Genomic DNA, 22,963 nt, shown 5'->3' on the forward strand with positions numbered 1-22,963 from the left:
GACTCTGCCTTCCACTCTGTCTGCCTGTGCTCGCTCTCGCTCGCTCTCTCTCTGACAAATAAATAAATAAAATCTTTAAAAAAAAAAAAGAAATTCCCCCAGATAATTTCATTGCTAGAAGTAGTATAAAAATATGCATATACACACATGCATATGTGCATTATACGTGTTTTCTCATTTAAATCCCATAAACACATTTTTAACATGCATTGGCCTGTATCAATTTTTTTTTAAAGATTTTATTTATTTATTTGACAGAGTGAGAGATTACAAGTAGGCAGAGAGGCAGGCAGAGAGAGAGGGAAGCAGGCTCCCCACTGAGCAGAGAGCTCAATGCAGGCCTCGATCCCAGGACCCTGGGATCATGCCCTGAGCCGAAGGCAGAGGCTCAACCCACTGACCCATCCAGGCGCCCCTCTCTCGAATTTTTATTTGGGATCAGCTACTTTGTCTGTGGTGGGCGACATCAAGATTCATGAATTATATAATCTCACTTAAAAAACAAAGCTGAAATCTGAATTTCTAGTTATCTGACATCTTGAGTAAACAGTTCAGATAACATCTATTCATGCAAACTTTTCGCCATCCTTTATTAGGTGATTACCTAGGCTCTCTGAATCCTCTTCTTTAGTATCAAATGTTGAATTATTTCCCTTGAAATTTTTAAAAAATTTCAAGAACAGGGGCACCTGGGTAGCTCAGTGGGTTAAAGCCTCTGCCTTCAGCTCAGGTCATGATCCCAGGGACTTGGGATTGAGCAACGCATCAGGCTCTCTGATCAGCGGGGAGTCTGCTTCCCTTCCTCTCTCTCTGCCTGCCTCTCTGTCTGCTTGTGATCTCTGTTTGTCAAATAAATAAATAAAATCTTAAAAAAATAAAAATAAAAATAAAATAAAATTGCATGAACATCACAGCTATAAATCCTAAAAACCAAAAGACACTATGGCAAATTTAAGATTTTTTTATTTAAGTACATTATAAAAGTTATTTCATAAAAATATGCTCCATATTAAATAATTTTAAAGATACATAATTACTTATATATAAAGCTTTCAGTGTCCTTTATCTATGATCATGAGTCCTTTGGTCCCTAAGGCTGCCTTTGCTGCCTCTCCTGAGGCTAGATGCAGAGGATACCTGGTCCCGATGAAGGAGCAAGAATCCAGGGCCTGGGAGACCAGTCTCCATCATCACTGATGATTCTGAGAGATGCCTGGCACCAGCAACACGCTATTTAAACATAAATGAGAGTGCTCGCTTCGGCGGCACACATACTACACATAAATGAGAAAACAAGCTATCCGAGCAGCCTTCACAAGGTTTTCCACACACAGCATATTTCAGATCACTAAATGTTTAACGAGTAACAAGCTCTACCTAAGTGACTTAACTAGATCTGAGTCCTTTCGGGTCACATCAATATCCAGCTTCCAATTTCCACTCTTTAAAATATTTCTCCATTGTCCTCCTAGACTTCAAGGTGCCAACATTCACGGTCGGTATGATTTTCTGGGGCTTCAGCCACTGAACAAAGCGTTTCATTTCTAGGTAGCTGCTGTGTTCACTGTAAGGGATTCCTGTAACACAAAAGATATTGCAGACAAAAAAATCCAATTATTTAAAAAAAAAAATACACAAGCCCAAAGCAAAATAAAAAAGGAAAGCAATCCAGAGTATTGTCAAAAACTCCTTGGTACTTTATTTCTGATAAAAAAAAGTGTGTTAATGACTTTTATGGAGAATAAAGATTAAAACATTAAAATGATACAGAAACTTTGAACATTAAATAATCCTATTACTTTTCTATGTAGACACTTCGTATGTATTTCTATAGACTCAGGCTTTCTTTTTAAATTAGACTTCTCTGCAGCACTTCACTCAGCTATGGATTTCAGGAATATCCTGGAAAAATTAGGAGAAAGATGTGAAGAGTGACAAGCAAGAGACTCTTGGTTTCCAGAGCAAGTAAGCAGAATCTAGTCCCTGAGCTTTGTACACGGGAAAAAAATAAGCAAAATAAATAAATAAATAAAATCTTAAAAATCCCTTTATCTTTCCTAAAGATCAAGTGGCACAGAGAAAGGGAGGAGGGGTCCTGCTTTAACTGGGATCTTTAGGGGATGAAATTAAGTCACTGGTCTAGGGACATATCAAAAACGTTTCCATCAGCCACGATTACAATAAGCGATTTCTGAGGACAAAGGTAAACCTCCACCAGGAAATGAGAAAAAGGAGTCAAGCCTGTCTCTTGCCGTCATGGCATCTAATCCAGTCTTCCTGCTGACAGTTGGACAGTGGGTGGCTCCTGAGCTTCCAGGCCCAGTGGCACCATCCGCCCCTCTTCTATGCGTCTTTGATGCGACACAGCATCAAGCACGCAAACGAACCATGTCTTATTAGCCCTTGACTTTCTCCTCCTGCCATGTTCCTGTCTATCAGTGTATGACGTACTACAGGGACAGCTTTAGAGAGTGCAGAGCAATTTGAAACTCGATTTTTAAAGATCCACCAGTGTCCATTTTTCTGAGATCTAATTTTTACAGTTCCTTTTTAAAAATGTCGTAACAAACATTAAAAGTGAAAAAAATTAATAATTATACCATATATTGAAATGTTTCCTTTGGTCTGGGGAATAATGTCTGCTATCCTCGTTAACTTGTTAGAATGTGTCCATCCCGTAGGTCGAAAAGCCAAAATCTGATCATATTTTCCACCACACTTCTTCAAATGACTCTGTAAAGCCTGTTAAATAGAAACAGAATATTTATTTAACAGTCAGTGAAGGTGGGTTATGGGGAATAAAACAGAATGATCACATGGGTATAGTCTTAGGTAGTGTACACCTTGTACACATTAATTTGCAATAACCTAGAGCCGTACTTCCAGAAAAAACCAGAATCATTAAAAAAAATTTTCCCTTTATCTAAAGTTAAATAAGCTTGAGCGCAGCCTGAAAAAAAGTAAAGTGAGGCCACATAAGAATTATGAATTGAAAGATTACAATTCAGATAGCTACCAAAAAAGGAAGAAAGAAAGAAAGAACAACAGAAAGAGAAAGAAAAGAAAATAGAAAGAAGGAACTCTCCAAATCCTACTACTATTAGGATATTGAATATACTGTGAGGGTGTTAGAGGTACCAATACTAACACTGGTAAACAGCAGCCCAAACAGATCCATATGCATATGTACAACGGAGGACTGACAGGTGGAGAGAAAGAGGGGAATGAGTCTATGAGCGGCATTACATTCAACATGCACGTACATTTCAAAGAGTGCACTAGCACTCTTCTCAGGGTCTTACTCCATTTCACTCTTTAAACATGAACTAGAATACTTGCAAAACTTTTCCTGCTGCTACAATTCGGAGTACTATGCTTTCCTAATACAACCTAATACAACCAAACTAAAGTTATCAAAAGTGATGACATTTGATGAAATCTGAAAATCAACGACCAAGGTTCAATCTTTGAAAGATAAGAAAAATCCAAATAAAAACAGTGATGGCACCAGAGATAGAAAAGTCTGATACTTTTGGTCTTCAGGCAAAACCCAGTGTTGAGGGTTTATTGTAAATTAATAATAAAGTTTTAGCATTATTTAAAATAATAAAAAAATCTAAACTGCCCATGGTATCATTTTGGATTTCCCCAGGTTTGCTTTTCCTGCCTTCATCATCCATACTCTGCTTTTTCTTCCTTCATCACCCATATTCTGAATTATTAAAGTCTTGTAGGAGATGCTGGTAGAAAGTTCTGAAGAAAACAAAGACAAACCCATGTATCTGTCTACTCATTCCTCATCTAATATATGTCTGTTTCAGGATCAGGCCATGTTGTGGGTGTCAGAGTGGTGGATACCAGACATAGCCCTTCAACCTTCTGGAAGCTTAGAGCCTAGAAGGGAGATGGTTAAAAAAACCTACTTGGGTCTTTTTTTTTTTGTAATGGAAACTATGTTTCCTTTCTTAACTTTTTCTAATTCTCATCATCTATATACCATTAGCAACTAGAAGTCTTGCAGATTGACCTTTTCACAAAGGACTCATTTTGAGTAGAAATTCCTAGAAATGGGATTGTTGAGTTAAAGGATTTACCCCTAACTTCTAATTCTACCCAAGTGGACGAGAGTGCTAATTTCTCTAAGCCACAGCATAGGAATATTACTTTTTTTTTTTTTTTTAAGATTTTATCTATTTGACAGAGATCACAAGTAGGCAGAGAGGCAGGTAGAGAGAGAGAGAGGAGGAAGCAGACTCCCCTCCGAGCAGAGAGCACAATGTGGGGCTCAATCCCAGGACCCTGAGATCATGACCTGAGCTGAAGGCAGAGGCTTAACCCACTGAGCCACCCAAGTGCCCCGGAATATTACTTTTTTTAAAAGTATGCCAATTTGGTAGGAGACAAACATATCCTTGTTTTGCTAGTTTTATGTTTGATTACTAGTTAGAAGCTAAACATTTGATTGTGTTTATCAGATATTTATATTTCATTGGTGAATTAAATAATCTTCTGATTTCTCCTCTGTATCAATCAATGATCTCTTATTAATTTAAATACCTACCATTTATTTTTAAAGATTTTATTTATTTATTTGACACAGAGAGCCAGAGAGTGAGAGAGAGAGCACAAGCAGGGGGAGTGGCAGGCAGAGGAGAGTGAGAGGGCGAAGCAGGTTCCCCACTGAGCAGGCATCCTGACATGGGGCTCGATCCCAGGACTCTGAGATCATGAACTGAGCCAAAGACAGCTGCTTAACCAAGTGAGCCCCCCAGGAGCCCAATACCTACCATTTAAACAGTCGTATTTCTTACTAACTACTGCCTCGCCACAAAATAGTTTAAGTTATGGATCAATAACTAAGCTTTCCTTATAATCTGGCTCTACAAATTTTCAGAGTTTTGTCTCGCTTAGTCTAGGATGTAACTAAAGGGAAAAGGAAATAATACAAAACTGAGGTTTAGAGCAATTACACATTTAATATCATAAAGTGAGAGTCCACTTTTCAATACAGGTCATCAAACACATCCATTCCTATTTGCTCCACAAAATTATTCAGTAGAATTAAGTGAGAGTTTATGCTTTTCATAAAACAAATTAGAGTTACCACAAAAACATCATTAACCTATGCCACAAACAGAAAGAGATTCTCATCCAACCCAAACACACAGAAAAGGCTGCCAGTAGCCACTGACTAAATCATAAACCACAATCTGGGAACTTCTGCCATTTTATTAATTTTATTAAGAATGAACTAGTCAAGGGGTGCCTGGGTGGCTCAGCTGATTAAGTGTCTGCCTTCAGCTCAGGTCATGATCCCAGGGTCCTGGGATCAGCGGTGCAGCCACCCTGCTCAGCGGGCAGTCTGATTGTCCCTATACTTCTGTGCCCCCCACTCCCGCCATGCTCCCTTTCTTTCAAATAAATAAAATCTTTAAAAAAAAAAAAAAAGAATGATCTAGTCAACATAAAGTCTCTGATCCATGACTTGTCTGTCTATTGGTAACCTATCTGTGACAAAAATGATTTTGGTATATGCCCCTAGAATTGTTTCTCACAGGTAAATGATCATCTATTACATTATTGTTTATTACTATAATGTCTTACCACATTCGGTTGGCTGGGTTTAAATCAGAGGTGGTAGTCCATCCGTATCACATAAGTGGATTTGGGATGTCAAACTCGGCAGCATGAATGGTTTTATGGGGTTTCTAGGGCTTTCAAGCCTGCCTTACAAACACTGAAAATCGTATCCATTGACATTTTCACAAAATGGCATTGGCTCTGATGCAACAAAACTATTTTTGGTGGCAAAACATTGCCTTTAAGTACTAACAAAAATACAGTCTCATGTGACCATCAGCTTTTTTTCCTTTCCTTTTTTTTTTTTTTAAAGGTTTTTTATTTCTTTATTTGAGAAAGAGCACAAGAGGGTAAGAAGGGCAGAGGGAGAGGGAGAAGCAGACTCCCAGCTGAGCAGGGAGCCTGATGTGGGGCTCGACCCCAGGACCCTGGGATCATGACCTGAGCTGAGGGCAGACGCTTAACTGACTGAGCCACCCAGGCGCCCCAGTAATGTTGGTTTTCTTTTTTCATGTTTTTAGGCTATTTACACCTTCTCATTGACTTCTTAGCCTTATGCCATCTGGTTCCTCCCAATACCACTTCACTAAAACATTTTTTGTGCAGGTCACCTAAGATGTTCTAATCGCCAAATTGCCATTCTCTCCTTATATGACCTCCCTGCAGCACTGGGAACCTTAAAAACTCTTTCATGAAAAGTTCTAGTCCCTTCGTTTCTATAAAACTCTGACTCTTCCACCCCTGCTATCTTCCTAAATGGATCATTTGTTCAAATGGAACAAACTAAGTTAGTAGGAAATAAAACTGTAAGATAAAATCATTAAAAATAATGCTATCTCCTCAAGATATCAATGTTCATTTTATAATTAACACTTCATTAACCGCCATACAAATTAGCAGCCTCCCAAATTTAAAATATGTTTCCAAACATGGCTTTAAAGGGACAGAACACTGCCTTGTTTATCCCTGAAATTTTTATGAAGTATATACTCATGATAGGCCATAAAAATTTCACCTTAATCTCATGAAGAAAGGATTTCTGTCAGTTACAATTTCCTTGTAATTCCAGGGATAGAGCTAAAATATTCATTTTATCAATAAATTTTAAATGTTATTATTTATAAGGCAGATACAGTAATGGACATCCTAAGCTATTTCAAAAAGTTCTATAAAAGTTAGTTCATGAAATTATAGCAAAAGTGAAAATACATTCTTTGGTGTACATTATGTTCTGATTTGTTTCTAATACACAAGTCTGATGTATTCCATTGCTAGATTATCAAAATGTTAGTAAATGGAAAGAATCTTAGTATATGAATAAATCTGACAGAGAAGTCCCCCAAATCACAGTGAGGTCCTAACAGATATCTTTTTCTTATTTATTTGTTTTTAAGTAGGCTCTGTGCCCAGCGTGGAGCTTGAACTTACGACCCTGAGATCAAGAGTCACATGCTCTACTGACTGAGCCAGCCAGTGTGTGTCCCAACCTCTCTGTATCTTAATCCACACCTCAAAGCCAATACCAGAACTTGCTCTTAGGATACACTTCCGCTGGTTCATTTAATCCTTACAACAAGTCATATTCCAACATAAATCAGTGTTATCAGGGATTAATATTAACACAGAAAAGATCTGAAGAAAAGTTCTCTGTTCATTTCCACACTCAATGGAAAGAAATGGAACACAATCCTAAACACAGAAGATTTGGATGAGCAGATAGTTGCATACTTTTCTATTTTTGTTTCTTTTATAATAATTCTCCAGTTCCTATAGGTCCATGAATTACTCCACACAGCTGCACACACACAACAAATAAAAACATTTCTATTTCTACTTAAAAGATCTTCTAGCACAAGGTTTACTATGACTCCACTATAATTGAATTCCTCTGCATTAAATGCAGCTATGATGGCATTCCAGATTATAATCATTGTATTACCTTTTCTAGTCCATCCTAAAAATGCATGTCTCGTGGATGCTTACCTTAAAGTTAATCTGCATCATTGGGAGGAGGTGAACCAGTGAACTACACATGTCTGTAGTGATGAAGGAATTAAGTTCTGGTATGTTGAGGCACTGCAAGGTTTTATATTTTTCTTGGGACATGCCCACTTTTGAACCTAAAACATCAGCAATGGCTACAGGCAAAGGAAAAGGTTTAAAATGGTAAAACTGCAGCTTATGAAAAAGATAATTAAGTTACAAGTTAATCAAAATTTAAAATAAGAATTTACCACCACCAACACCAACAAAAATTCAAAACATTCATGTCATGCTTTTGCTATATTTCAAAAAGGCTGAATACTTTTGTTGGTTAACTGTAGGAAGTAAATTATGAGAAATGCAAAGAATTTCTTTTTAAAGACCTAGTATTTAAAAACTGCAAAAGAAATACAGAAAGGGGTAGAGGAAAAGCAGCAAAGTTGGAGGAGTTAAAACCCAGGCTTTATCATTTCATATTTTAATGTCTGACATGACGTGACCATAATTAGGGAGACACAGAAAGTATTTTGTGAAATAGTATAACGCCATCTAGACAAGCTACAATTACATATCTAAAATCATTTATGTACAAAAACTAAAAATGTTCTCTAAAATAATTGATGGTTATCCCCAAAGGAGGCGGCAATGTGACTTTGCACTTGTCATTTTTCAAAGTTCCCTGAAATACTAGTGTAGTGAGGATATTTGCTCTGTAAACATTCTGCAGATGTAAAGGCTACCACAAACACACTTAACAAGGGTTTCCGTTAAGGAAAGCCTTTCAAAGTTTAAATGAATCCAACTCTATCAAATTTTTCTTCAATGGTAGTACTGCACCATTTCAGGAAATAAGGATCGAGTGCACGCACCCAGACTGAAAGGGCTTTTATGCAAAAGAGAATCTGATCTTTATAATATATTAATGTAAATTAGAGACAACCACCACCCACCTAGGAAGACTTTCTCTTTTCCAATAGAGTAAGTGCCACAGACGATGAGAACACGTGGGTTTAGAGTTACTGCCTCAAAGGCAGTGTTGATGGCAAATTGGATAACCTCTTGCTGAGATGGAAAGGAGTATTCTGGGCTGCAGTATCTGTAAGATGGAAATATGGTACTTATAAATGAGCAACAGAAAAGCCACAGCTTTAAGGCAGATGCTATTTTAGAAACCAAGCTCTAGCAAACTTACTCGTAACGGTACTGTAATACATTAACCCCGCTGCGGTCATTCCACTGCCTGTGGTTAAAATATTTGTTACGAGCTATAGATAATTTATGATGGAATTCTACATTTCCAATACGGCTTTTACAGTGTGTTTCTTTTATTGCCCTCATATAAGGAAATTGCCTCTTTTGCTTCAAGGGCATTTCTAGCTGGCTAGTTTAGCTGTGAATTGTATACCTCGGCATCTTTTTGTTTTAACTCTAGTCACTACTGAAGAAAATACAAATGACAGGATTTGTCTTTGAACTAAAGAATTCTGATTTAGTTTAAAAAATTCTTAAAATAATAAAATGAAATGTGAATTTAATGAAGCAGTTTTAAATCAAAGAGTTAATATTCACATGGTTATCTGCTCTTCTGAGGAGATAGAGAAATATATGGAGTATTACAACAATACAACAAATCCAGTCTACCTCAATACAGTAACACCCAATGAAAAATTAACCCTAAGACTACTAGATAGCTATCTCTATTTGGGATGAAAATTAAGCATTTTTTCACTAAAAAAAGAAGTAATAAAGTACAAACATAAAAAAATATTGTTTTTGCTAGTCAGCCATAAGAAGAGAAAACATTTGTCTTCTCTTGTGAAAAACTCACAAAGAAATTCAGAATTCTATGTAGAGAACACGAGGCAAAAAAGGGGGGGGGTTACTTATTATTTTCTTAATTTATTGAGAGTACATAGAAAAGAATGGAAAAATTAGCTACAGTGTTACAAAACTGGATGTGGGAAGATCATCTTTTTTGCTAAAGTATGCCATCCAAATTCACTTCTCAAAACAGGTTGAAATAGTCAACATAATTCATTTCTAACAAATTGATGAGGTATTTTAAAATGTAATAAAAAATGGCTAGTACCATTATGTTTATAACATTTAGAAATTCAAAGCTGTCACTTATAAATTACCTTTTGGAGAAGGAACAAAGTGATTTTGAATATTCAGAAACAGAATCACATTTTGGCCTCTGTTTCTTCTTCACAATTATACTTAATAGTTACATAGGAACTTTGAAAAGATAAACTAAAAGGGTGTTTCCTAAAGTTTGCCCCCCAATTTTTCTTCCTTGTTTCAGTAACAGGATTCTCACATAAACCAAAGGAAACCACAGAAAAGAAAAAACTGAGTTGTAGTTAGTTAAGACATGTCATCCCAAATTTGTTCTTAAGCCACTACGTATTTTTTCAAAAGCAGTTCTTGATAAATGGTCTTAAAATGGTAATTGACAATAAGTTGTCTTCTTCTTCTTCTTTTTTTTTTTTTTACAATAAGCCATTGTTTTGATTACCTAAGCAACCATATACATTGTTCATAAAAATCAGGGCAAATATTGTCAGTGGGAAAACACAAAGAAAGCTTCTCTTACGTTGTATCTAAGTAAAGCGTGTGGATTTTCTGGCCTGCAAGACGAGAACGTTCCATGGTGGGATCTGCTCGGAAGTCGCCCGTGTGTAAGAGGACGTTACCATTAGGAAGATGAAACAGGATCATGACAGCACCTGGACAGCTGAACACAAACATTTCAAAGGAATAGTCTTAACACACACGAGGCAGCTGAAGGAAGAGGGCTTCCCACGCTCAGCAAGGTAATACACATGACACAGCACGTGTGTGGGAAAGGGCTAATTCGGCTTGTTTGTTCCAACTCCACACTTCCCCACCTAAGCCTGCCTTGAGGACTAGTCCTTGGCTGGCCCTTGAGAGAGGAGTTGAACTCTTGGAATATTCTGCCTGATAAGAGCGCTTTGTATGCCTGAATGAGGCAGGGGCCTGTGTGTCCCTAGTTTAACTGGACAGTCACCATAGATAACATCCTTGGCATCAACTGTCTGTTTTGCGCTAGGGGACTGGAGTCTGAGGAGCTAAGGCAAGTCACACAGGCATTGCATGTGTCCAGGACTGACCTTCAGTGAAAGCCCTGGCTGGACTCAAGGCTCAGATGAGCCTCCCTGCTTGGCCACGCGTGGCCCATGTGGTGAACGCCGCTGCCGGGGGAACCAGCGCATCGGTGCTCCTCCGTCGGACACAGGATTTCCGGAAACCTGTGCCTGCTTTCTCCTGCACGTGGCCCTCATTTGCCTTTCACCTTTGCTGATTTTAATCTGTCCTGTCGCTAAAACTGTAAGGACAACAGCCCTTCTGAGTCCGGTGGGTCCTTCTAGAGAACCACTGAGCCTCAGCATGGTCTTGGGGACACACTGGGGCTTGGAAATTACTGCCAAAACACACAGAACTTTCAATCTGAAACTTCACTGTGAAAGGAAATAATTACTTTTGTAACTAAAAACTTCCTCTTACCTCCCTCCCCAAAACTTCAGACCGCAATCACTACTGGGGAATTCTATCAAACATCTAGGGAAGAAATAGCCCCAATACTATACAACAACTTTCAGAATGGAGTAGGAGGGAATAGTTTGTGAGGCCAATATTATCCTAATATCAAAACCAGACAAAATTATTATTAAAAGAACTACAGACCAATATCCATTATGAATACAGACAAAGAAGTCTTTAACAAAATATTTAGCATATCAAATCCAGCAATATATTTATTTCTAAAGCAATATATATTTTTCAATATTTATTTATTTATTTATTTATTTTAATTTTTAAACGATTTTATTTATTTATTTGAGAAAGAGAGAGAGCGCATGAGAGGAGAGAGGTCAGCGGGAGAAGCAGACTCACTGCCGAGCAGGGAGTCCGATGTGGGACTCGATCCCAGGACTCCAGGATGATGACCTGAGCGGAAGGCAGTCGCTTAACCAACTGAGCCACCCAGGTGCCCCAAAAATATATATATATTTTAAAGGCTAAGTGGAGTTTAACCCAATGAAACAAGACTGGTTTAAAATTCAAAAAGTTCCTCATTATTGTTTACCCTGTTAACCTTATAGAGGAGAAAAATTATGTGATCACCTCAGTAGAAGCTAAAGAAGCACTTGACAAAAGTCAACACCCATTCATGATTAGAAACTCTCCATAGACTAGGAATGGAAGGAATCTTCCTCAACCTGATAAAAAGGCATCTACGAAAACTGTATTGCTGACATCAAGTTAAAGGGAGAAAGACTGTAAGCTTTCCTTGTAGGGTCAGGAACAAGGTAGTATCTGCTCTCAGCACTCCCATTCAACACTTTACTGGAGGTCTGATCCAGGATCATAGACAAGCTGGACTTGTCACTCTGAACAGAAAGTAAAAAGTAAAACAAAACTGTCTATATTTACAGATGACATGATAGTACGTGCAGAAAATTTTCAGAAATCTGTAAAAAACCTACTATGACTAATGTGCAAGTTTAGCAAGGTCTCAGGATACAAGTTCAATACACAAAAATCAGCTGTCCATCAAGAGGTGAATAAAGACATCTTAGTGTGCCCTTACAGTAGATACTACTCAGCAAAAAAAAAGAAACAAACTACTGATACACACATCAGCATGGATGAATCTCAAAAACATGATGAGTGACAGATGCTGGAGGCTAAAGAGTAGATACTATGGGATTTCATTTCACTGAATCCCTAGGAAAGACAAATTTAAGACATAGTGATAGAATATAGATCAATGGTCCCCTGAGCTAGAGTTGGGTTTGGGGACTGACTGGGGACTGACTGAGCTAGAGTTGGGTTTGGGGACTGACGGGAACACAAGTAAAACCTTCTGGGGTGGGGGAAATTTCCTATATTTTTCTATAGTGGGTATTACATGGGTGTGCATTTTTGTCAAAATTCAGCAAACACTTTAAATAGGTCTATTTCATTTATGTAAATTGTACCTAATAAAGTTAACTAAAAATATCAGAACTTGGGCTGTTAAAATCATTGATTAAAAAAGAAGCACCAGCAGGGGTGCCTGGGTGGCTCAGTTGGTTGAGCATCTGAGTCTTGGTTTAGGTTCAGGTCATGATCTGCAGGTGGTGAGATTGAGCCCTGTGTGGATCCCTGCATCAGGTTCTGCGCTCAACAGGGAGTTTGCTTAGGATTCTCTCTCTGCCTCTCCCGCTGCCCCCTCCACTCCCTCTTTAAAAAAAAAAAAAAGAAAGAAAAGAAAAGAAAAAAGAAACAACAGCAAAGTTAGCAGACAAAAAGTTAAAAGCAACCTGAAGACAGAGCATGGGTCTGGATTTTTGGAGACCTAGTCTTAATTTTAATTCTTAAAGTACCTGTGATGGCTAAAATCCTATAAAAACAAGGCAGAAGTGCAGTTGACAGTTGCATTTTGGTAACAGGATACCAACAGTGCTTTACACTAAAAAGAAAAAATGAGGGGGAAAAGGGAAACTACTTCCAGGAAAAAAAATCTTCCAAGTCTTTAGTATTAAAAGCCTGAAGGATTTCTTAAAAGGGAGGAAAAATCCTTTGGTATCTAAATGGAGTGCAAGCTGTTGACCTATAAAAGCGATATTAAAGAAGATAGCAAAAAAATTTAAAAAATAAAGAAAATGGCAAAAGGTTAGCTCTTCAAAACAGCAGCATCACATTAAAATATTTTTTTAAAAAATAAGATGGTCTCATATGTCAAGGACAGTAATTTAAAATGCATTAAAAATGAATTAGGTAACATTTAAAGGATTTCTCAGTACAATTAATCTCTGATTCTGTAATTGCATACATTGTTTTGTTCAGAAGGAGAAACTTGTTTTACTCAAAGTTTTTAAAATATCAACCATATTAGTTCCAATACAAGAATGTTCTTTAATACCCAAACTAATATGTTTTTATTTTATTTTAAATAGTTTTTTAAAACTAGGCTAGTCAGAAAGTAACTTTAATACTTACTGATTGGCATCAAGCAAAAAAACTTTTATACCATTTACTATACATTCCGTGTCCATCGGCAACGGATGGATGTATTGTTTTTGTATGTGAAGTTTGCTCTTCAACAAATTTCCAGTTATCTGCAAAACAGAATGTGCTTATTGCTGATACAGTAGGACACTAGATAAGTCTTTTACTTCAGATCTAGTTTAGAACCAAGCATCTTAGTCTCTGTTCTCCCACTTACTTACATTCATGGAAACCCTCCAGAATGCCAGAAGAATTTCCTACCATGACTCTGTCACAACTCTGCTTACACACAGTTCACGGACTCTCCCTCACCTGTGAAAAGTCCCTCATCCCCAGATGACATACAAACCCTTTATGACCGGCCCCTGCTCATTTCTGTGGCTTTATCTTCTGTTGTTCCCTATCTCACGGTTAGCCGTTGGGAATTATCTGAAGAGCCTGCAATGCGTAGATTTCTCAGATGTCTATGCCTGAATGCAAACTCTGCTCTCTACTTGGGATGTCCTCTCCTATTTCCTCTGCCTAGTTCTGGAATCAGACAGACCTGCGAATTCTGACTCTGCCATTATTGGCTCTGGACTTAGGGCACATAACTTAATCTCTCCCAGCCTTGGTTGCTTCATTAATAAAAAGAAATTCATTTTATTTCAATAAAATAATTCAAGAATGCTTGAGGATTAAACTAAATTCTAGTAGAAGCCCTTAGTAGTGACATTAAAATAGTCACCTTTTAATAATTAACTCAAGGTATCTCTTCTACTGTGAAACTTTCTCTAACCTTGGCCTGGGCCAGAATAAAGCACTTTCTTCTACTTGGCTGGTGACCGTTTTTGGTCACAATACCAATTCCATTGCAGTGTATCTGTGAATGTGTCCCCCAAAAGGCTGTGAGCTCCTTGAACTTGGGTATTTCCCCCTGAATGTCTTTTTGGGCATCAATAAATGTTACTGAATGGAACTTAGGTGTTCTAGTTACACTGTAAGGTTGTTTACTGTTGCCATATACTAAAGCATTTTTAAAAAAGTCTTTTTTAACTACTGACAGTAACTCATCTGAGAATCTTAATGTGGAAATCTGTGTTCTCACATCTTTTCTAGTAGAATGATAGATCTTCAAATGTTATTCTTTTTTAACCAAATCGCTTAGAAATTCACTACGTCATAAATTTAGAATTAGGAAGGCCAACACTTACCTCACTACAATAAATTGGAAATGTGAAGTTTTTAGACAATCCAGCATAGTGATCAGAATGAAAATGCGTGAGAAAATAGGCTGTGCACCCCTCAACTAGTCCATACTGGAAGGCGTCCACGGTAAAGCCAGTCCCTGCAACAAAAGAGCACACAGCTGCTTGAGCAAGAGGCAACATCGTGAAAAAGGGCCAGTCTGAGTGTAAACAGTGAACCCCTAATGTCTTTACATCTTGATTCCAAATTAACGTCATAACTTAAAAATTTATGCAACATAAATTCAGCAAAAAGGCATACTAGAGATGAAAATTAGTCTTTTAAGTTTCTACTAAACATCCCAGGATTGGCTTTTAAAATTTTTTTTTTTTTTTTTTTTTTTAGTTTTGTTTGTTTGTTTTGTTAAGTAGGCTCCATGCCCAGCGTAGAGCCCAACAGAGGGCTTGAACTCATGACCCTGACATTAAGACCTGAGCTGAGACCAAGAGTCTGATGCTTAACCAATGGAGGCACCCAGGCTTGTATTTTTTTAAGTGAATAACTGTACCAAAAAAATTAATTAAGCTACAAATGAGTTATTATTATTTTTTTTACTGACCCAAAATCCTTTGCTTCTGCGAAACAGCGAAAGGAAAATGCTAATGTTCTTCTTGTATTATTCTATCGTGGCAATTGATACTGGCGCAGAAATGATCACAGGCCCAAATAATCATACATATTACAGTGGTCGTGGCCTTCCATTGGGTCACAGTTCAGTAACAGATGGACAGCTTGTCCGTAGCATTTGAATTTCATTGTGGAGAACAGGAGGTAGGGGAGGAAGAAGGGAAAGAAGAAAATAAATGCCAAAGACAGGCTACCTAGAGGAGCAATAAAGAAAAAAAAATGGCTGAGCTCTTCTGAAAGTGTTCATGGAAGAAATAACCAAACATGTGAATTGTGATAGGTAAGTCAACAAACCCACCTTCACAACTCACTGAGGCTTATCACTACATATGGCCTACTAGTCTCAGGCTCACTTAAAATACAGAAAATTCATTGCCATAAGAACTAAAAAACAAAACTGGTGCTGTGATGTACAAATATGATAATCCCTACACAAACCTTTTGAGCAAATTATGGATTGCGACTACCAAAGTACTTTAAACAATCTTTCTGAAACCAGGTATATTTTGGCAGATTTTATATCCTTTTTGGGATAAGAATTACTGGTTTCATAAAATTCATTTAGGACGTATTTGTCTAACTCATCTATGAAGGCATGCGAACTTACAAAATAAAAAAAGGATGAGAAACTAAGTTATTATGAAAGGGATTAAAAATATCTGGCATCCAAACTGGAAGGAGCCGAGGTGCCCTTTGGCAGCTGAATGGTTAAAGATGTGGTCCATATACACAATGGAATATTCCTCAGCCATCAGGAAGAATGAAGAGCCACCATTTGCATAGATATGGATGGGGCTGGAGGGGATTATGTTAAGTGAAGTAAGTCAAGCAAAGAAAGACAATTATCATATGGTTTCACTCATAGGCAGAACACGAGCCATAGCATGGAGGACCATAAGGGGAGGGAGGGAAATTTGAAGGGGGAGAAACCAGAGAGGGAGACAAACCATGAGAGACTATGGACCCTGAGAAACAATTGGGGGGTTTCAGAGGGGAGGAGGTAACAGGGTGATGGGTATTGAGGGCACGTGCTGTGATGAGTGATAAGTGTAATACTGGGTGTTACACTTCATCAATGAATCACTGAACACTACATCAAAAACTAATTATGGGGACACCTGGGTGGCTCAGTTGGTTAAGCAGCTGCCTTCAGCTCAGGTCATGATCCCAGCGTCCTGGGATCGAGTCCCGCATCGGGCTCCTTGCTCGGCGGGGAGCCTGCTTCTCCCTCTGCCTCTGCCTGCCATTCTGTCTGCCTGTGCTCGCTCTCTCTCCCTCTCTCTCTGATAAATAAATAAAATCTTTGGAAAAAAAAAACTAATTATGGACTATACAGTGGCTAATGGAACATAATAAAAAAAAATGTTCAGCATTTATTATGATCTATACAATCTGTTAATTTTCCTTCTTTGAGGCTATTTAGCACTTTGTATTTCTCTTAAGCGCTTAGAGACTGTTACTTCACTTTAATTAAATTTAATTATAATTTATATATGTTTTTATTATAATTACTTACAGAGAGCCTCTCCTTCCATATTAAGCTGACCTTTACTCCTCTGGGTCAAATCTGTGAAATCTACCTACTAGTATAGTATGTTGTTCACAAAATATGTTTAATAAAAGTTTGCTGAATTGAATGGGACAAAAACATTTAAATAGGCAAAAAAAATCCATGTTACAAGTCAATGATGTATAAAAAACAAAGGAAATACATACAAAAATTGTTCTGTACAAACACACACAACATAGGCAATAAACACACAATTTTTGAAAGCCGATTCTTTGTAGATACGTAAAGTATTGGTATTTCAACTTACCAGGTATTTTCTTATAGAATGGACATGTCCTTGTTCTTAATTGTCCTGCATTAGGTGACTCTGGGATTTTCGAGTTCTCTCTCTGCAGCCTGCCGTAAGGTGATTTTACCAAGACTTTGTCTTTCCTTAAATTGACTCTTCTGGCTTCTGCCCTGTTAAGTTGATGTGACCTCTTCTGATGTTCTCCTTCCTGTAGTGAATCTGACTTTTTAGGTCTCTTTCTTTGATGCCGTGACCTCTCACTAGGAAGTTCTACAGAGGCCTGACTCTCACTTAAATTCTTTGCATCAAATTCTAAATCACTTAAAGATTTTTCTGCTTTCCTCTTGCGCTGCCGGGGGGACCTCTTTTCATTAGGACTTACAACTGGATTTAAGTTCATCCCTTCCACTGCACCTCCCTCCTGCAATTTCTCTTCTTTTCTTTTGGGTGGTAGTCCAAAATAAACACCTATATCCATTTGTTTCATTACTTTGGAAGAAGGCGGTGTTGCAGGACAGTTGGGACCAGATGGCAACATTTTCTGAGACTCGGGAGTATTAAGTGAACTGGAAGAATTCTCTGTATTGGGAACTGTAACTTTACTGTCTGGTCGACCACCCAATGCCTTTCTGCAGACACATGCTGAATTAGCATTGTTCTTTGCTTTGACGTTCTTACTTGATGATTTTCTAATTTTACTTTGGGTTGGATGCAAAGAAAGACCCCCTTCTCCCTGCCCCTCGAGAGCTTTGGGCATCTCACTATTAAGCAACGGAAGAGAAACCTGACTGCAAACAGCTGATTCTTCAACTAGCAGTTTCTGTTTATTTGACTGAGATGGGTGACATTCTGGCTTACCAAGTTTTGCATTAGCGGCCTGATAAATAGAAGTAAGCCTTTGTGCTAAAGCAGATGGAAACAGCGCAAAATCATTATCGGTGTGCCCAGGGTCATCGCACGGGAAAACATCCCTATTTTGGAAAAGAAGCTGAGATGAATCAGGTAGAGTGCTGGATTTATACAATACTTCGTGGTATTTATCCTGAGTTAAGAAGCTGTCCAAGTAGGGGCCGCTCTTCTGCTGGTCCTTCAGGAAGGACCCATGGAGTTTTCGGAACAAAGTGGAGGGGCTGTCATCTTCTTCCACGCTGCCATCTTTAGAGCTCCCCGTCAAGAGTATCTCCTGCTGCGAATCGCCCAGCTTTTCATCCATACTGTAAGTTTCCTCATCACTTTGAAGTGGAGAATAAGAGATTTCACAGCTACTAAAGTCATTTTCTGGCAGTGGGGAGTATATGTATTCTGAGTTGCTTTGGCTGTCTCGTTCTTCAGCAAGAGCCAAACCGACTCCTACCAGGTTGTCCTTATTAACACTTTCTGGAAATAGTGGGATTTGTTGGGACGTTTGGATAGCTGTCGAAGAAGAAGAAATCTTTTTACTGGTTTCAGATGGAGACTGAGATTTCCTTAGACACGGTGTCACTAACGAGGGGTGAGCTGCAACATTTCTTAAGCTTTCCGTTGGCTTCTGATGCAGAGACCATCTTTCCTCAAGGTCACAGAGAAGGCCTGAATTAGTCTCACTGAAGCAATCCTCTGACCCAGGTAGTGGGCTGCTGAAGGAACTACTGTTTGCCCTGCTCTGAGCCAGCAGGAGGTGACTGTATCTCTTAAAATGAGAAGGAATTGTTGAGGTGCACAGAAGACCATCAGGACACTCTGAAAATTTTAAAAAAAGGTAATGCAGGATCAAAGCAGCGACAGCTTTAAAACCTAAGTGGAAAGTCTTCAGTCCTACTTTGAGGCCTTAGCACCATACCTATCTTTATACAGTCAAAAGATCCAGCATAAAATAATAATAATCCAGCATGGCCTTGCAACATGCTAGTTATTATCTCTAAATCAAATACTTTTCTAAATTTCTTTTCAGATGATTGTTTTCCCAAAAAAATTTTGTTAAGACTAACACCTTTTCCTCCCTTAGTAACTCTCACAAACATGAGCCCCTTCAATTACCCTCCATATTTACACAAGGTGTTTATAGGTGCTCACTAGTTCATTATTGTTCCGGTAATAAAGAGTGAAAAAGGTTAGTTCACTAGTTGAACTAAAGTTCAACCCCAGTTTTTATCTTATCAAGTAATACGGATTTGTGACAATTTAGAGTACCCAATTAGGGTCCGTTATTTAATATTTATACTGCATATAATAAGAGTAATAAATATCTTAATTAGTTATAGCTGTTCATACACTGAATAGTTTAGATTCTAAGATTTGAAATTGAATTTGATGAGCTTTAATAATCGGGGACGTATTCCCCGTCGTAACATTATAATAGAGAAACAGTCTGTAAACCATCATGGCGTAACCCCTTGTATGTTAATTTCCAGGTTGTTTTAAGTTTTATTAATTTAAGCAATCTCTACACCCAGTGTGGGGCTTGAACTCATGACACCGAGATCAAGGGTTGCATGCTCTTCAGACTGAGCCAGCCAAGTGCCCCAATTTCCAGGTTTATCCAAAAAATGACCCACTCTCCCTCCTAAAAAAGACGTTACATTAAATTAGAAGACCTCGCTGCTTAACTTAAAACCACTTCATAAAAGTTATTTGTTGTGGCACAGAATTCAGTTCAACAGTCCATCTGAGATTCTATTCAAAGGAGTTTAGTCAGTGAAAAATCTCTTTGAGGTGGCTTCATCAAAGACATTTCACCCTGAGAAGCTCACCCTGAGACTCCAACTTCCATTTCTGATTTTCAAGCCACTTAAAAAGCAAATTAGCAGCATTTGACGAGATTTCCACTTTATTTAAAAAAAAAAAAAAAAAAAGCTAATAACAGGGGCGCCTGTGTGGCTCAGTGGATTAAGCAGCTGCCTTGGGCTCAAGTCCTGATCTCAGGGTCCTGGGATCAAGCCCCACATCTGCCTCAGCATCCCTGCTGAGCGGAGAGCCTGATTCCCCCCCTCTCTCTGCCTGACACTCTCTGCCTACTTGTGATCTCTCTGTCAAATAAATAAATAAAATATTAAAAAAAAAAAGCTAATACCAAATTTTTTTTAAGTTCTTTTGTGTCTTTACACAGTACTTTAAAATAGCTAGAGGTTAATAATAAGATGTCCTCTGAATCATAAATAACATGAAAGCCGTACTGAGTAATGTATTTATTTTGCTGAATTCTAACTCTTTGAGATTTGAAAATCCATATATGGTATATATAACTTTGAAATATACAAATCATCCTAACAACGCATTCTCCATATACTCCCAAGTAGGACTACCTACATGTTAAACATGACATTATATATCTCAAAAGATAATAAAAGCATAACGTTACTTCAGTTATCATTTGGCACATTTTTAATTCAAATCTTAAAAATCTAAGACTCCTTCCCAGATCTCCTTCCTGTAAAACAGCATGATAAATTCAACATTTACAAGACTCGACTATATGCATAATTCTCTAAATTTCTGTTTCACAAAAGGTAACAAGTGGGGAGCTTAACTTTCAAGAATGCTCATCTGTAAAACGTCAATACCACCTACCTTCTGCAGTCATTGTGAGAGTCAAGTAAGTAAGCGGAACGAAGGCAGCATAGTCTGTGCTCAATTAACATTTATGAAAAATCACTGAGATGTTTAGGGACTTCTACGAAATAATACAATGCATTTCAATTGCTTTCAAGTTTGCAACATTCTTTACAATTAAACCACTGACGAGGATCTCTTTAACCTCCTCAAGAAGGGTTTCCTTGTTTCCTTCTAAGTCATTTACACTTCAGTGCCTCATCTCCCTTTCACTTAACTGCTTGCCTTGCTCGTTCTATTGGACTGATTCATCGGCTGAATGCAGGCTTTTTAGACTATTTAAAGACTACTCCCTTTTTTTGTCGTCTTACCTGTTTCAGAGACTGGTGGAGAATCCAAACACTCAAAAACATGCCATCGAGGTGTTTGACCTAGCAATGAGGAAAAAGGCATCTGGCAATTTGGGCAGTATCCGTCATAAACTGGACGTATCTTTGGAGATACTTGTTTGTTTTTGCGAGTCCTACTGTGCTTTCCTGGAGTTGTCTCCTTGTCTTGGGACTGGTGAATACCATCTCCACAGCTAGAATTCTGACTAGAAGCTATGGAATTCTGACTATCTGTTTCTCCGAGGCACACTTCGGGGTCCTTTGTCTTCTCTTTAAGTTCTGCAGTTCTTTTTTTATTTCTGTTGCGTTTTGACTGGTATTTTCCATCTGTTGCTTTTTCAACAGATTTTGGAATATTCTCAGAGCAATTATTTGTATGTACTGGTTTTGGTTTTCTTTTAGATTTGTATTCCCAGATGTCCTCTTCCAAAAAATCATCTTCTAACATGGCAAAATGATTTTTAAGTAAATAAGAATCTATTTCTTGTTATAAAAATTTTTAATGGGACTATTTTGCTGAGGGGGAAAAAAATAACAAAACCCCCACTAACTTGATGGGAATCTAAAGCTTTGGTAATGAATATATTGGCAAACTACAAACCTTATACCTGAGAACACCAGCTATTCCATTTATACCACTTTAAAATTAAGAGAATAAACCCCAGGGGTAGCATCTGAGAATTTTCTCATTGCGACCACTATTTCATTCCAGTGTGTTAGCCTTTCCAAGGACTTGATTCATAAATATAAAAATCAGTAATACTTTGAAAATTAAGCACTCATAGAAAATATAGGTCCAAGAGTTTAACTTTAGAATGAGCTTTGTAAAATTGTTATAAAGCTCCTGTCCGTTCCCTTTCAACTGGACGATTGTCCAAATTATTCACAAATAAAACCACAGTCTCTGGGCAATCTGCATAGCAGGGTTTCCAAACATGAAACGGCTATCTCAGCTTGCTAGTACAACCATAATCACACCATAATCAAAGAGGTGTGTGAATAGGGGGAGGAGGGTTAGTAATTGCCCTTCTTGTCTCTTGGATATCTGACCACTTCGCTTCCCGGGTCAGTCCCGTGTCTTCTTCAGCAGCAATGAGCACACACTGCACAATGAACAAACAAAATTCAAATATGTGAAGTTGTGCCTGCATTGAGGGCACCCACACTCCTAACTCCAGCTGCAGAAGTGGTCTACCCTAGATGTAGTCAGCCCTCTCTCCACGAGCCTCAAAACCAAGGGTCACCTGCCTGATGCCTCCCACCTGCTCTGCCTTCTCCTTCAGCTCAGGAGGCTGCAAGGCCAACTTGCAGTGAGAAAGGCCTCACCCCTTCTAAGGCAGGGAATGAGTAAGCTGCAAGCACAGCCGGTTCCATAAAAGCTTTAAAGAGCCCTCCGCTTCTGAAGTCGGAGGCCCAGGCCACCCGGATCCTCGCCCCAGCCCACCTGCCACCCGTACACCCTCGGGAGTAGCTCCAGCTGCATCCGCTCCTCTCGGCACCCCCCTCCCCCAGCTCCGCTGACAATCTGTTCGTGCTCGCACTTTCAGCACTGCGGGGCGACAAGATACTGTATTTGTGTATAAGTCAAAGCCATTGCCAGTCACTCTCAACTTAAAAAAAAAAAACAAAAAACTAAAACTAAAACCCCATCCCATGAGGATATCCCTACCCGCTTTACCTCTGGTGTCTTGGCGGGAACAACTTCCTCTTGCCAGTGCCGTGTCGAATCGGCTGACCCTGGCCTAAGGGCGGGATTTTGAAAAAGTTTGTGTCCTTTTAGGTCCTACTGATTTATATTATTTTATCTTATTT

General features: G+C 38.5%; 1 protein-coding gene across 3 annotated transcripts; it reads right to left on the reverse strand.

The window, feature by feature from the left end:
* Window positions 1-946: 946 nt before the first annotated feature.
* On the reverse strand, window positions 947-22,870 carry DCLRE1A (DNA cross-link repair 1A). 3 transcript variants are annotated; one of them, XM_059398641.1, is made up of 10 exons: window positions 22,830-22,870; window positions 21,134-22,254; window positions 17,253-18,953; window positions 14,775-14,908; window positions 13,573-13,691; window positions 10,160-10,300; window positions 8,514-8,659; window positions 7,564-7,718; window positions 2,601-2,742; window positions 947-1,577 (listed from the first exon to the last, which is right to left on the reverse strand). In XM_059398641.1, exons 2-10 carry the CDS (start codon window positions 21,597-21,599, stop codon window positions 1,417-1,419), a joined length of 3,165 nt encoding a protein of 1,054 aa, XP_059254624.1. In that variant the 5' UTR covers window positions 21,600-22,254; window positions 22,830-22,870; the 3' UTR covers window positions 947-1,416. The 3 variants fall into 3 exon arrangements, with proteins under 3 accessions (XP_059254624.1, XP_059254623.1, XP_059254621.1); XM_059398640.1 differs by lacking the exon at window positions 22,830-22,870 and adding an exon at window positions 22,596-22,667; XM_059398638.1 differs by lacking the exon at window positions 22,830-22,870 and having other exon boundaries at window positions 21,134-22,587.
* Window positions 22,871-22,963: the final 93 nt, after the last annotated feature.

This window comes from Mustela nigripes, chromosome 4 (genome assembly GCF_022355385.1).
Source record: "Mustela nigripes isolate SB6536 chromosome 4, MUSNIG.SB6536, whole genome shotgun sequence".
NCBI lineage: Eukaryota > Metazoa > Chordata > Mammalia > Carnivora > Mustelidae > Mustela > Mustela nigripes.

Excerpts from the sequence above, each read along its gene's own strand:
- DCLRE1A (XM_059398641.1), bottom strand. The coding sequence starts at position 21,599 with ATGTTAGAAGATGATTTTTTGGAAGAGGACATCTGGGAATACAAATCT. Across the intron at positions 14,909-17,252 it reads ATTCTATAAGAAAATACCTG|GGACTGGCTTTACCGTGGAC; the intron begins GTAAGTTGAAAT and ends CTTTTGTTGCAG. Across the intron at positions 2,743-7,563 it reads TGATGCAGATTAACTTTAAG|GCTTTACAGAGTCATTTGAA; the intron begins GTAAGCATCCAC and ends TCTATTTAACAG.